This window comes from Grampus griseus (genome assembly GCF_964374135.1).
Source record: "Grampus griseus genome assembly, chromosome: 2".
NCBI lineage: Eukaryota > Metazoa > Chordata > Mammalia > Artiodactyla > Delphinidae > Grampus > Grampus griseus.
Window position 1 is genome coordinate 141866051 of NC_139018.1, and position 15438 is coordinate 141881488.

At 42.0% G+C, this 15438-nt stretch overlaps 1 protein-coding gene across 1 annotated transcript in view; it reads left to right on the forward strand.

Moving 5' to 3' along the window:
- The window catches only part of SH3GL3 (SH3 domain containing GRB2 like 3, endophilin A3), a gene marked incomplete at its 5' end in the record, with an annotated part of 145268 nt that overhangs the window by 115172 nt on the left and 14658 nt on the right, over positions 1–15438 (forward strand). Inside the window, 2 exons of the mRNA XM_082647459.1 lie at positions 4024–4127; positions 7661–7770. Coding sequence (XP_082503585.1) covers positions 4024–4127; positions 7661–7770 — 214 coding nt within the window. The remainder of the gene's footprint in view (positions 1–4023; positions 4128–7660; positions 7771–15438) is intronic.

The following is a 15438-nucleotide window of genomic DNA, read 5'->3' on the forward strand; positions in this document are numbered from 1 at the left end:
TTATTGGAAAAGGCATCTGTTTAAGACCAGACTGCAAAATTCCTGAGAAATTTTCCTCCAGCTTCTCTGAGGAATCCAAAAATAGTGGAGTCTTTGATATGACAGAGCCAGAAATCAGTTGGATTACCACCATTCACGTCGAAAGTGGCCTCCATTGGAAGTACGTCATTTCAATTGTGAAAGGGGACACCTTGCCAGTCCCAGGAGATGCACATTTCTGCATTCACGCATGCTGTGTGTACTGTGTATTCCAAGGATCTGGGCGGGGCATTACCTATTCACGTCAAGTTCTCTCTGTTCTCTCCGTGGTCTTCAGAGTGTGCCTCTGTGCCCATTTACCTGGCTACCGACCAGTCCCTTGGTAACTGATTGTTGGAAGGTCTGAGGAGATTTCTCAGCCCTGCTCCTTCTCTCCCACCCCAATTTCCATATCCCTGTTGCAGAGAGTTGGTCTTAGAGGGCCTTTACTATGGAGTCCTTTGAGCCATTCTTCCTTTGGTACAACCAAAGTTCCACAAGCCCCCTCAATGGCTGTTGGTCCACAGGCTCCCCCAGTGGCTCAGATCCCACCCAAGTGTCCCTGGACACTTTCCACAGCTCTTGGGAACTTCTCCCGCTCTTAGTCTCTGCCCCCATCCCCAGAGCTAAGGTACTTCCAACAGCCTCAGTGGGTTCATTAGCACCATGAGTTTGGTTCCTATGAGTCTCAAGGTAACAACTCCCATCACCCATAAATAAACAGGGGTCCCTGACCAGAGCTAGTCCCATTGTTAGATTTTGCTTCATTTGAGAATAGGCCAAAGCAGCTCTGAAATGGCAGTGTCCTATTGCTGCTGAATCATCACAAATCTGTGGCTTAAAACAACACAAATCTATTATCTTGAAGACTGGAGGTTGGAAGTCCTAAAATCAAGGTATTGGCAGGGCTGAATTCCTCCTGGAGGCTGTAGGGAAGAACCCATTTCTTTGTCTTTTCCAACTTCCAGAGGCCACCTGCATCCCTTGGTTCATAGCCTCTTCCTCCACCTCAAAGCCAGCAGTGAAGCATCTTCAAATCTCTCACTCTGGTTCTGCTTCCACTGATGCATCTCCTTTTCTTACTCTAACCCTCCTGCCTTCCTCTTAAAGGACCCTGGAATTATATTGGGCCCACCCAGGTGATCCAGGTAATCTCCTAATCCCAGATCCTTTACATAAATCACATCTGCAAAGGCCCTCTTGCCATCTAGTAATATATTCACAGATTTGGAGAAATAGGACTTGGACGTGTTTGGGGGCCACTTTTCTGTCTACCAAAAGCTCTTCTGGTTTCATGGTTCCGTGTACCTCCCAGGTAGTGTCATGGTCCTCACCCCGCCCGTTTGTCAGCGAGCATTGCCTTTGTCTGGCCTCTGCCTCCTTCACCTCTAGCTGTCCCATAGGGAAGTCTGTTTGCATCATGAGTTTCTCACTTGAGGCGTCTGAGCTGGGTGTGACCTCATCTGTAACAGCAAGTGCACTTTACTTTCAGAGACCGGAGCTAATTCTCCGGTAATTCTGTTCCACTGTGTGTGTCATGGGAACCCTTGCGGGGTGTGAGGTCACACTTTACTCTCAAGACGGCACCAGCCAAGTGGCAGCACAGGTCTCAGGTGGCAGTGGAACTAAGTTTTTCTTCTCATCCCAGGTGACGTTTCCTGCTTCAATAGATGAATTTGCCAAATTGAGTGGTGTGGCCAGTGGAAGAAATGTTTTACCTTCTGGACAGGTTTTGACTCTTGCCAGGCCTGGGTTTATTGCAACCTTGATTCTGCCAGTCCAGGTATTGAATTCTCATTGGGGTTTGGGAAGCAGAGGCCACCTGCATACAGCTCACTGCTCATGGCCTGGGGACAGCTGGAAGCTTCCATTTTTCTGGCAGGGAAAGGCAGTTAATCCACTTGGGGCACCACATGGCTTCACTGTCAACAAGAGACTTACAGCTTCATAACCACCTCTTCCGTGGTTGCATTGAGCACCTACTATGTGCAGGCGCTGTACAGCACTGCTGTTGTCTTCCAGGTTTTAAGGGAGCCCAAGATCCATTTCCTTCCCAAAGTCAGCCATCCAATGAATCCAAATGCCTCTCTGGAATACATAATCTAGTATTTTAGTCACATCAGAGATGACAGCTGGTGATCCCCCCTCCCAACATCAAGTGTGTTTCAAGGAATATTCATTCAACTACCTTTCACTGTTCCCTTAAAAGTTATAAGATGTCAAGCATATTTCAAAGTGGGTATTCATATATAAATTAACTTTACTAAAGCTAGAGAAGTGTGGTGCAGATTTTAACCAGCACACAGCTCTTACACCGTAAGGAATCCATAGCAGATTCTACTGTGATCCCGTTAGGCTGTGGTGCTGGACTTATTTAAAAGTACGTGTAAAAGCCAAAGAGGTGAAACTTAAGAAATCCTTAGGATTTTGTAGGGGCCAGGCTGTCTTTGTTTTGTTTATTGAGTTTTTGGAAATTTAAGGCTAGGCTTGTTGCTCTTCCAGCCACAGAGTGTGGTAAAATAAATGTAATACAGTGGGATTTCATCTTGCAGACGCTGATCACAGTACGGCTCAAGTGAAAGTCCATGTATATCTTACATGAACATGAACCCCTGTTTAAAATGGTGTACATGGGCAAGGAAAATGAAAGTATAGACAGCTAAAGCACAGTCGATAATAGCAAATGAAAATAGCTTAGATCTTTGAAGGCAAAGGAGTCCATGATTGGTTTTGCAGGGTGAGGGTGTAAGGGTGAATAAACAGGCAGACTTTCCGCTAAGCTGATTAGCAAATGAAGTAAGGAGGTGATGCATAGACTATGGGGAAGCTTAGGAAAGAGGGGGATTGATTTTGATTTGTGCCTTTGTCTGGTTCTGGAGTTCACGGGATTCACGCTGCCTCCCACCCCCTCCCCGTCCCATCACCTCAACCCAGTGGTCCTGCCTCTGAGGCTTGTGGAAATCAGCTTAATGAATCCTTCTTTTCTGTAGCAGCCCCTCAAACACGTAGGGAAGCAGGGAAGGGAGCCCCAGTGCCCTACTGGAGATGGCTCTTCCTCAAATTATGCATCCCCAGGCCTTCCAGGCTTTTTTATGTAACGTAACTTTTTCATTTTAGTTTTTTGCGTCCACTGTAATTTGGTCACTAATTTCATGAATGTCTTGGTTCATGGGAAAGAGAGCTGCCAGAGTCTTTCTAGTTCATTCCTTTGGGCTGTTTTCTTCAGGGAAATGATTTTGCGCTGATAGCCACAAAAACATATAGGGGGCAACAAAAACATATAGGGGGCTGGCAAGTCTTGGCCTGGTGCGTGCCCTGCTTCCTGGCTTCCCTTCTTATCTGAGAACAGCTTAATTTACTTAGTTTCTTTCTTTTTTTTTTTTGTGGTACGCGGGCCTCTCACTGTTGTGGCCTCTTCCGTTGCGGAGCACAGGCTCCGGACGCGCAGCCTCAGCGGCCATGGCTCACGGGCCCAGCCGCTCCGCGGCATGTGGGATCTTCCCGGACCGGGGGACGAACCCGTGTCCCTTGCATCGGCAGGCGGACTCTCAACCACTGCGCCACCAGGGAAGTTCTACTTAGTTTCTTGATGTGACTTAGCTAGATAGTGCCCGTAGAGACACTTCGCTAAGGAAGCAGTTCATTTACTAAACCTTGGCTTCAGTTGTAATTGGAAAAGCTTTATCTCTCCGTTTTCGGACCCATGAACTTTATAGCATAAACATCTCCTGAGAAGATCATCTAATTGGAAAAGTAGACTTTTTTTTATTGAGTTAAATCAACTTCATAATCACAAATAAATTTGAACATGTTTTTCCAGCATTTATAGCTCTATACCATGACCTGTGTGATCATTACTTCGTGATGAAATGAAATGAAATAGACCAGAGCCCAGGCAGACAGGGTGCTTCCCTGCAAAGCCGGGTCTTTGTTGCTGGTCTCTTCTCTTTCTGAACATTACACAGGCGCTGGCCTCCATGGAGTAATTTTCCACTTCTGCTGCAGGTAGAACAAGTCAGCCAGTTGGCCGTGTTTATAGAGGCAGCTTTAGACTATCACAAACAGTCCACAGAGATTCTGCAGGAGCTACAGAGCAAGCTACAGATGCGGTAAGAGCCTTCGCATTCATTGTAAGCCTAGGGCTGCAGAGTTAAAATCAATCGAAATCAGTCTCTCTCTCTTTCTCTCCATCTTCCCCTTCCCACTGCCCCATTCTGTTTTTGAATTTTCTTCAGCTGGCTTTCATGGTTGGGTGTGGGATAGCACTGAGATAATAAATACATGGCTTTGGCCAATAGGACAGAACTGGGAAAAGGGATCTGGAAGCTTTTCTCCTTTTTCTTTTCACTCAAGCCCTTACTCATGACCTGTGTTTAGGGCAACCAAAGTTGCTCACTTGCCTTCGAATTCAGCCCTTACAGAGCTGTCCTGGCTTCACTGCTGACTGGATGAGGGTTTAGCTGAGGGTGGGATGGCATATACTCCCTCCCCAACATCTAGGGATGTCGAGAGGAGTGAGATGATATTCAGATAGTATGTAAATGTCTCGAAAAAGATGTGTTTTTACTTCACCAGCATAAATACCAGCCCATGTTCATAACATTGACTCTGAGAGATACTGAAAGAGTCGAAAATACCCTCTGAATGGTCAAAGAAACATTGCTGGGTTCCCTGTGACTTTACTGATAGGTGTATTCTCTACTTTTCTGAAAATTAGTGATATATGTAGTGTGCATGGTAAACCTATTAATTAAAATACTGGGTTAAAAAACTACCCTAATTTTTGACCAGGTTTGATAACAGAAAATTGTTTTACACAGGATGATTATAATGAATAAATTTGGAGAGATTTTTGCTTAAATCAATGCAGTAATTATAGAGGGAAGACAAAAGGTATGCACAGTCTCTGAACTATCCACTTTTGTAGGCAGGTAGTTCATCTTCTGCTCACATGAGCATCTTTCCTTAATTCTATCTTTATATGAGGAAAAAGAGAAGGAAGCTAACATTGTTGAGTGCCAGTTCATCCCTGGTACTTGCTAGATGCCTCAGAGACTTTATGAGAGACAAATACTTTACAAATATAGGCATACCTAGGAGAGATTGGGAATTTGGTTCCAGACTACCACAGTAAAGCAAATATTGCAATAACGTGAGTCACACAGAGTTTTTGGTTTCCCAGTGCATATAAAACTTATATTTACACTAAACTGTAGTCTGGTAAGTGTGCAGTAGCATTGTGTCTAAAAAAAAAAAAAAATGTATATACCCTAATTTAAAAATACTTTATTGCTAAAAAAAGCTAACCATCACCCGAGCCTTCAGCAAGTCCTAATCTTTTTTGCTGGTGGAGGGTCTTGCCTCAATGTTAATGGCTGCTGACTGGTCAGGGTGGTGGCTGCTGAAGGCTGGGAGGCTGCGACAACTTCTAAAAGAAGACAACAGCGAAGTGTGCTGCGTTGATTGACTCTCCCTTTCACAAATGTTTTCTCTGTAGCAGGCAATGCTATTGGATAGCATTTACCCACAGTATAACTTCTGTCAAAATTGGAGTCAATCCTCTCAAGCCCGGCTGCTGCTTTATCAACTAAGTTTTATAATATTCTAAATCCTTTGTTGCCATTCCAACAATCTTCACAGCATCTTCACCAGGAGTAGATTCCATCTCAAGAAACCACTTTCTTTGCTCATCCATAAGAAGCAACTCCTCATCTGTTAAAATTTTATCGTGAGATGGCAGTAATTCAGTCACATCTTCAGGCTCCACTTCTAATTCCAGTTCTCTTGCTATTTTCACCACATCTGGAGTTACTTCCTCCACTGATGTCTTGAATCCCTCAAAGTCATACATGAGGGTTGGAATTCTTCTTCCAAACTCCTGATAACATAGATATTCTGACCTCTTCCCATAAACATAAATGTTCTTAATGGCATTTAGACTGATGATTCCTTTCCAGAAGGCTTTCAGCTTACTTTGCTCAGATCCATAAGAGGAACCATTATCTATGGCAGCTAGTGCCTTATAAAATGTATTTCTTCGAGAATAAGATTTGAAAGTCGACACCACTCCTTGATCCATGGGCTGCAGAATGGATGTTGTGTTAGGAGGCATGAAACAACACTGATCTTATTGTACATCTCCATCAGAGCTCTTGGATGACCAGGTGCATTGTCAATGAGCAGTAATATTTTGAAAGGAAATCTTTTTTTCTGAGCAGTAGGTCTCAGCAGTGGCCTTAAAATATTCAGTCAGCCATGCTGTGAACAGATGTGTTATCATCCAGGCTTTGCTATTCCATTTCTGGAGCACAGGCAGAGTAGATTCAGCATAATTCTTAAGGGCCCTAGGATTTTCAGAATGGTAAATGGGCATTGGCTTCAACTGAAAGTCACCAGCTGCATTAGCCTCTAAAAAGAGAGTCAGCCTGTCCTTTGAAGCTTTGAAACGAGACATTGACTTCTCCTCTCTAGCTATGAAAGTCCTAGATGGCATCTTCCAATAGAAGGCTGTTTCATCTACATTGAAAATCGGTTGTTTAGTGTAACCACCTTCATTAATGATCTTAGCTTGATCTTCTGGATAACTTGCTACAGCTCCTACATCAGCACCTTGCACTTTTATGTTATGGAGACGGCTTCTTCCTTAAACCTCCTGAACCAACTGCTGCTAGCTTCAAACTTTTCTTCTGCAGCTTCCTCACCTCTCTCAGACTTTGCTGAATTGAAGAGAGTTAAGGCCTTCTCTGGATTAGGCTTTGGCTTAAGGGAATGTTGTAGCTGGTTTGATCTTCTACCCAGATCACTACAACTTTCTCCATATCAGCAATAAGGCTGTTTCACCTTCTTACCATTTGTGTGTTCATTGGAGTAGCACTTTTAATTTCCTTCAAGAACGTTTCCTTTGCATTCACAACTTGGCTGTTTGGTGAAGAAGCCTAGCTTTTGGCCTCTCTTGGCTTTGGACATCCCTTCCTCACTCAGCGTAATCATTTCTAGCTTTTGATTTAAAGTGAGCAACATGAGACCCTTTCAGTTGAAGACTTAGAGGCCATTATAGGGTTATTAATTGGCCTAATTTCTATTTTGTTGTGTCTTAGGGAATAGGGGGGCCTGAGGAGAGAGAGAGAGATGGGGGAACAGCTGGAGGTGGTAGCTGCAGCAGTCAGAATACACACATTTATCAGTTAAGATTGCCGTCTTACATGGCGCAGTTTATTACTACTCTTGTAATAATAATTACAAGAGTATCATCAAAGATCACCACAACAAATATAATAATAAAGAAAAAGTTTGAAATATTTTGAGAATTACCAAAATGTGACAGAGATACAAAGTGAGCAAATGCTTTTGGAAGAATGGCACCTATAGTACACAGGATTGCCACAAACCTTCAATTTATAAAAAACGCTATATCTGTGAAGTGCAATAAAACGAGGTATATCTGCATATAGTTGAAAAACTACATTTGGGATATCAAAGCTATCACTTTGGACTACTCACGAATCAACGTGTAAAAATCACCCCCTTCACGACCATTGCCTAGGACCTAAATTTGTAGGCTTATTACAGCAGAGCAAACGCAGGCTTGGAGGCTTTGCTTTCGTCATCAGCTGTCTGCCTGACCTTCAAATCTGTGTTACAGAATATCGGCTGCATCCAGCGTCCCCAGGCGAGAATACAAGCCACGGCCCATGAAAAGGAGTCCTAGTGCGCTCAATGGGGTATCCACCACCTCTTCAGCAAAGACCACAGGTGAGATGACCATTCTGTGGGTGCTGTGTGCCCTTCGGTACAGCTCTGCTGGAAGCGTTTACTTACTGCTTATTGTTGTATTCTGTGTGATTATCTTGAGACCTCAGATTTCTCTCTTATTATTTGGCGAATTCCCTTTTTCCCCTAGTAATGCCCCTTTTCGTGCTTCCTTGTTTCGAGTACTTATATCAAGGAAGAATTCCATCACTTTACTTATTGCCTTCTAATGTGTCAAACCTTGGCCATAGAAACATCATGCTACATTAACCTTTATATTTACATTTTTAACACTTTCCAAATATTTTACTAATTTTAAAAAAGTTTGAATTAGCATATGTTGAGCACCTACTATATAGTAGGCACTGCCTTAAGTGCTGCATCATTATTTTTTAATTAGACAAATGGCACAAATATATTCCTAAATAAAATGATCAAACTGAGAAAAATAAAATTCAGGTGGTATAAATCATGCTCTAGTTTCCTATGATCGCCCACTCCATCCCAAGCCCCTCTCTAAGAGTAGCCATTGTTAAAAATTTGGTATGAACACTGTCATATCTATTTATGTGCATAGATAGATACACGATATACACACCGTTTTAGATTTTTTGCTGTTTTTTAAATACAAGATCATACTAGATGTATTGTTCTGTGGTTAGCTTTTATAAATGTATCACTATTTCTTGGAGTTATTTCCATGTCATGCATATAGATCTATCCCACTATTTTAAAAAAATTTTTATTGGAGTATAGTTGATTTACAATGTTGTGTTAGTTTCAGGTGTATAGCAGAGTGAATCAGTTACACATATATATACATTCACTGTTTTTTAGATTCTTTTCCCATATAGGTCATTACAGAGTATTGAGTAGAGTTCCCTGTGCTATACAGTAGGTCCTTGTTAGTTATCTGTTTTATATATAGTAGTGTGTATATGTCAATCCCAATCTCACATTTTATCCCTCCCCCGCCTTCTTCCCCCTGGTAACCATACGTTTTTTTTCTACATCTGTGACTCTATTTCTATTCTGTAAAAAGCTCATTTGTACCATTTTTTTTTAGGTTCCACATATACGCGATATCATGTGATATTTGTCTTTGTCTGACTTACTTCACTCAGTATGACAATCTCTAGGTCCATCCATGTTGCTGCAAATGACATTATTTCATTCTTTTTCATGGCTGACTAATATTCCATTGTATATATGTTATCCCACTATTTTTTAATGGCTTCATAGTTCTCCATTATATATACCATTTCCCCATTAATGGACTTTAAGGTTGTTTCCAGTTATTTGCTAAAAAGAATGTCCTTTATCTGCCTCCACATGCTGATGGGCAAGTCTTTCTTGGAAATGAAATTACTGAGTTAGAGTGAATGCATTTAAGTGATCGTAGATATTGCCAAATTACCTGCTAAAACGGGTACACTACCATGAATGGAGCAATACATGCTTCCCCATACCTGTGTCATTAGACTTCAATTTTTGCCAAGCATTAGTGGATAAACAATGATTCTTGGTTCTGTGCACAACTGTTAATTTGAGATTCCATGTTAGTTTGCCTATGGTGCCGTCTATTACTGCTGCCTATTTTCCACGGTTTTGAGGGATTAGGGATGCTCCGCTGCGTGAGGTGCACTGGTTTCTAGTTGTCTGTCTGGTTACATTCCTCATGGCACTGTTTCAGGTCCCTGCACGCAATACTCCTTCCTGGAGGCAGACGCCTGGGCTCCCAGGTACTTGGTACAAAGCCAGGATGGGAGGACTTAACCAAGCTGCTCTTTTCCCAGAATGCCAACCAGTCATCCAGCTCCCCAGACCACTTACTCTGAGTTTTGGGCATCCTCCAAATCCACTTTTGTTGCATCTCTCTTTGGGAACCATTTTGAGCTTCATTTCCTCCATCTGCTGCTTTCCATCTTTCAGGTATTCCTTGCATTCCTCATAATTTATGGTCTACCAACAGTGTTCATTCTTGTTCATCCACTGTGTGGAATTAAAGACATACCCATTTTATAATCATTAGTGATTCGATACATGAAAGGAAGTCTGCGATCTTGCACTCAGTCTGCTGGATTAATGCAAACTTCAAGTCATTCAGTGTCATACGTCCCACTGGCTGCATCTCTCTGCTGTTTGTTACCCAAGATGGCTTTAGGTGCTAAATGGATATAGAGCTGGAGAGCCTTGAATCACATCATGAGAAAATTATTCTTTTTCTCAATTCTCTTTTAGTCATTCTGATTTCAAGGAGATAAAGCTACAGCTTTGTGCTGGAATATTTTTATGTCCAGCTTTAACAGAGAAGATAGACCTCAGGCTAAAAGTCTTCTGCAGGCAAAAGTACCTACCTTGAATTTAATAAAATTGTCTAGTTTTCCTCATAATTATGCGCACGGTTACGGTCTCTTTATAGCATGTAGTATTGCTTTTCCATTTACATTTTGATGTAAAGTTATATTTAAAGTTATTTGAATAAAATTGATTTCATTAAAATATTATCAAGAGGATACTCAGGTACAGTTCTCTGGGAAGTTCTTTTGTATTGTATTAGGGTAACACTAGTTTCTGTTTAAAAAAGAAGAGACACCCAAAGTACAATGAATGCTCGACAAAATAAGATTTTCTCACTCATGCAACAATCCAGGGAGGATATTCCAAGAGGATGGGTGGTTCTCGTCCGTGGAGTCACTCAGAAGACACAGCTGATGGTAGCTCTGCCATCTTCGTCATCCTGTGGCTTCCAAGTTGTCCTAGTTGTTGCCACTCCAGCCAGAAGGAAGGGGAGAGAGAACAGAAGGCGAGGCTAGACATTTCCTCTTAAGCCAGTGAGGCAGGAGTGACACATTCACATTCCAGGGATGAGAACTCAGATCCAATGACCACAGACCATGGCAAAGCAAGCTGGGAAGTGCAGTCTCTAGCCGGGCAGCCATACCTAGTTACATCGGGAAATCCAAAGCAGCCAGTAGTCTGTAATAACGATGGCATTCTGCTGGACAGGAATGGCAAGGACTGTGTCAGTGAAAGAAGATTAGACCCTGGTTCTGCTCCCTTGGAAGGTGGCAGGAGGAATCACTCCTGTCCTTTAGCCTGTAGGTCCCTAGATTTGCCTTCTCAGAAGTCCTTCATGGCTTCCATATCTTCACTTCACATCCGGAGTGGCCTTTGGAAACCTGCCTCCTGTGAGAATTGTGCTTACTGCTGCTTAGGGGCCTTGAGGGTTCTTCAAGTTTCAATAGATGCAGATGTTTTCAGGTTAGACCCGCACTTCCTTTCACAATTCAATGCCTCCAAAAACGGGATAGCTTCTGATCTGTATCTCCCAGGCAGTTCCATGTGCCGGTAATCACATCCAAGTTTCTTTCTTAGATGTAGCTCTTAAGACTGCCTTACTTCTTTCCTTTCTTGTCTAACCTTTCTTAACTTACTGAGGCTACCTCGAGGCCATCTGAAACAGCAGACTTGAGTGAGAAGGCAATACTTTTAGATGAATCTTTGCTGTGGAACTAGGTGCCTTCACTGGGTTGAGAGAAGTCTCTGAGAATGATTTGGAGCACAACCTGCTGATCCTCTGTTCCTTGGGGTACAGAAGCTTTTCTAATATGCTGGGACCCAACGTCTGATTTTTCTCTCTTCTCTTTTATCTTTGCTTGCAAACTGGGCAGTTCTTCTCTTTCGTATAATAATTTGCTAGATGTACCAAGGATGGGAGGTAACATCCACTAACATTCTGTTTTCTCCAGTTCCTTCCTTTAGAGCCCCTGGTATGTGGTATGCTTTGAAAGTTATCATAGGCAAAAGTTTTACCATATGTTTTTCCACACCCTAACAAGGGTCACCAGCTTTCACACCGATTATATCTGTTTCTTCTTCATCACTACCTGGCCACTGAGTCAGAGCCACTAATTTTAGCTTTTATCATGACAATACCCCACTTCTGGTACCAGTTTTTGCATGGTAGTTAGGGTAATAGTAGTTACTGTCATACAGAAACTCAAAGAGAGCAATGGTTCAAACAAGATAGAAATTAAGAATGGAAGTCCAGGGCTAGAGATTTCCTCGTAGGGAAATGAGCCAAAGGTGGTTCACATCACTTCCACTCCCATCCCACTGGGGAGAGCTTAGTCACAGGACAACAACTAGCTGCAAAGGCTGGGGGGGAGGTTAGCTGGAGAGCCACATCCTAACATTATATTACTGTGAAGAAGGAAAGAGAGGGTTTTGATGGCCAGCTTGCAGTTTCTAGCACGAACATCTACTACAAATATGTTGTGGAAGAAAATGTCTGACCCCACATAATTCATTTCTGTTAGAATGTGGTACCATGTGCAGGCGGTATGGGAACGTACATTAGGATAATCTAAGGGTTAGCAAGCCCTTTTTGTACTGGGACAGGTCGTAAATATTGGTTTGGCCAAAAAGTTCGTTCGGGTTTTCTTACGAAGAACACGAACGAACTTTTTGGCCAATCCAATAGTTTACACTTCGTGGGCTATGTGGTCTCTGTTGCAACTCCCCAACTCTGTTCTGGTGTGAAAGCAGCCATAGACAATATGAAAATGGATGGGCGTGGCTGTGTTCCATTAAAACATTACTTGGCCTGAAGGCCATAGTCCGCCAACCCCTGGGGTGACTCATTGGGAAATCAACTTAGCAGTATATATCAAAATTAAGAAAAATGTTTATGTACTCTCAGTGGCTTCATTCCTGGAAATGTATCCTAAAGAAATAATTTAAGCAAAAGCATATTCCTCTATCTATTACAGTACTATATAGAGGAAGAAAAAGTTGTTAATGGGAACAGCCTAATGACCAATATTTATTTATATATATTTGTCAGTAGTAGGATAATGGTTAAGTAGGCAGTGGTATATCAAATGGGGTAGTATGCAGCTATTCAAAGTTACTAACATGGAAATTAGGTAGTAGCATAAAAATGTTTATGGTTTGATATTAAGTTGAAAAGAAAGACACAGAGTTATAAGTGTTCTGTGATTACAACTTTGTAAATCAATATCTGCATGTAGACCAGGCTAAATGGTAGGATTATAGGCAATATTTTCCTGTTTTCAAGATATTCTCTAAATTGCATTTCAGTAAGAATATTTGAATAAACAGAAATGTATTTCATAATGAGAAAATTGATGGCTTTTGAAGAATAGGTGTACTTCCTTCTTTAAAGAAAATTGTGTGCCCCATTATATTCTCTATTCTCCCTGCCCCCAGGAAGCTCAATGCCAGATGTGAAGTTCAAGCACAGCAGTCATTAAACTAGAGAATGGACTTGAGGATATCGGGAGGGGGAAGGGTGAGCTGTGACAAAGCGAGAGAGAGGCATGGACATATATACACTACCAAACGTAAAACAGATAGCTAGTGGGAAGCAGCCGCATAGCACAGGGAGATCAGCTCGGTGCTTTGTGACCGCCTGGAGGGGTGGGATAGGGAGGGTTGGAGGGAGGGAGACGCAAGAGGGAAGAGATATGGGAACATATGTATATGTATAACTGATTCACTTTGTTATAAAGCAGAAACTAACACACCATTGTAAAGCAATTATACTCCAATAAAGATTAAAAAAAAAAAAAGCAAAAACTATAAGAATAAAAAAAATAAAAAATAAAATGACCGCAGCTAGTGCATGTGCCCTCCTCCCCTTTGTCGAGGGCGACCATGCACCCTAGTTTGCTTGGGACAGTCCCAGTGTATGTCTGTTGCTCTAGTATCATTTTTAATAGTCCCCTCCCACCTTTACTCACAGGTTCTCGCGTTTGGATGAAAATATGTTGTTTCCCTACTTTTGATGGCTTTACTTTTCTATTTCTGGTTTGTAAAACCTCTATTCTGAATACATATGTCATTGTAATCCATTTCAAAATTTCTGTTTAGAAAGAAGCTGAATATAAACAAACTAATTAAAAACTTTGAAAATGAGTCCCAACTCCAGCCCACCTCCCTCCCTGTATTATATCTGAATGAAGCAGAATCAGCAGACCCTAGGACCCCAGGACTCAATCCCTACCCCACCTTCTCTGCCCTTACAGCCTGCATCCAAACAGGGGGGTAGTTCTTGGAGATGAGGCCTCCAGTCAAGCTTCCAAGATACCATGCTCTCATTTGCTATGAGAGAGAACTCAGTTTTCCTTTGATGAAGGTGTTTTCATCTACCTATACTAAATTTGACCTCACAGACTGGCATAAAATAAAAATGAAAAAGTATTTTAATTAAAGTAACATTTAAGGACATAAGGACATAGCATTTGAGCACCAAAAATAAGGCAGGTATTATTATTTGATGCTTTATATACATAACTCATTTCATACTCGTAACAATATTGCGAGGAAGTGATAAAAAATAAAGCAGTAATAAATAATAATTTAACAATATAGCAGTTACACGTATTGGGTCCTTACTAGGGGTCAGGTCATGTATTAAATACTTCAGACACATTTCTAGTACCATTATTATGCCCGTTTTACAGATGAGTAGGTGGAGACTCAGAGAGGTTAAGTGAGATTTCCCTGAGGTCACAGAGCCTGTAAGTAGCAGAGCTGGGCACTTCACCTTAAAGATTTTTTATTTTATATCTTTAAGAAAGAATACTGGGAAATGTTAGCGAATGTTCAAGAGCATCGGGAATGATTTCTTTCCAAGATTCTTGATCAGAGGGAATTGGGTCAGCAAGTGGTTGCAAAGGGAGTCTGTTGTATGCATCTGACTTGGAAGAAGAAAACACTGATAGAACAGTGAGTTCCTTGGCTTCCTCATCCAGACTGTGCGTGTCAGTGCTTACGTCCCCTCCTTCTTGGCCAGTAGCTCGGTCCCTAGGCAGATTAAGTTGTTAGAAGGGTGATGGTCAGTCAGAGATCACAGATGTGCCAAAGATGGCCTTTAAGAAGGCTCAGTGTCCACAACTGGATTCTCCATTGCGACCAACTCCATGACATGCCTCTGCCTTTTCTAGGCTGCCTCTAGAAAGTTCCCTTGGTGGTAGCTTTCATCCCCATTTCAGCATCGGGCTTCGTTGATTTGTGGGGAGAATTTGCAAATGTGCAGAGATCTTGTACTGTTTGTTTCTAAGGCACAGTTTCAGAAGAAAATGGCATTTTTATAGCCTGCATTAATGGGAAATTACCTTCCATTAGGATTCTGAATGATTTGCACATAATGTTTATAAAGCGAAGGAAAAATGTCAAGCATTTCACTAACAATTTAAAGCAAAGCTCACAGGACTCTGCCAGAAGTGAATTCCAAGAACATTTTCTTCATCATTTCTTCTTTCTAAAGAAAAAAAAGGGAGATGAAAGGACATAGATCAATTAGGCAGAATCCGTTGTGGGACTGAGATGGAATCTTTGATAATATCATTTCTAGGTACTTAGGAGAATGAATGAAGTGAGCCAGAAATGGAGAAGGGGTGGTGGGGGGGGGGCGTTGGAAATCACATCTTGAAATGATGGATTGCAGACAAAAATCCAAGTTTAGGCCCTGGCTAGGAGAAACCACCGCCTGTCCAAGCCCCTGAGTGTGGGGTCATGACGCCTCAGCAGCGTGTGCTGCCTCTGTGTCCCCAAAGAGAAAGGGAGGCCAAGAAAAGTCTTCGTGCTAAAATGCGTGCCTGGGTCGTTCCCAGAAAACCCTTGGTTTTGAGGAAAATAGTG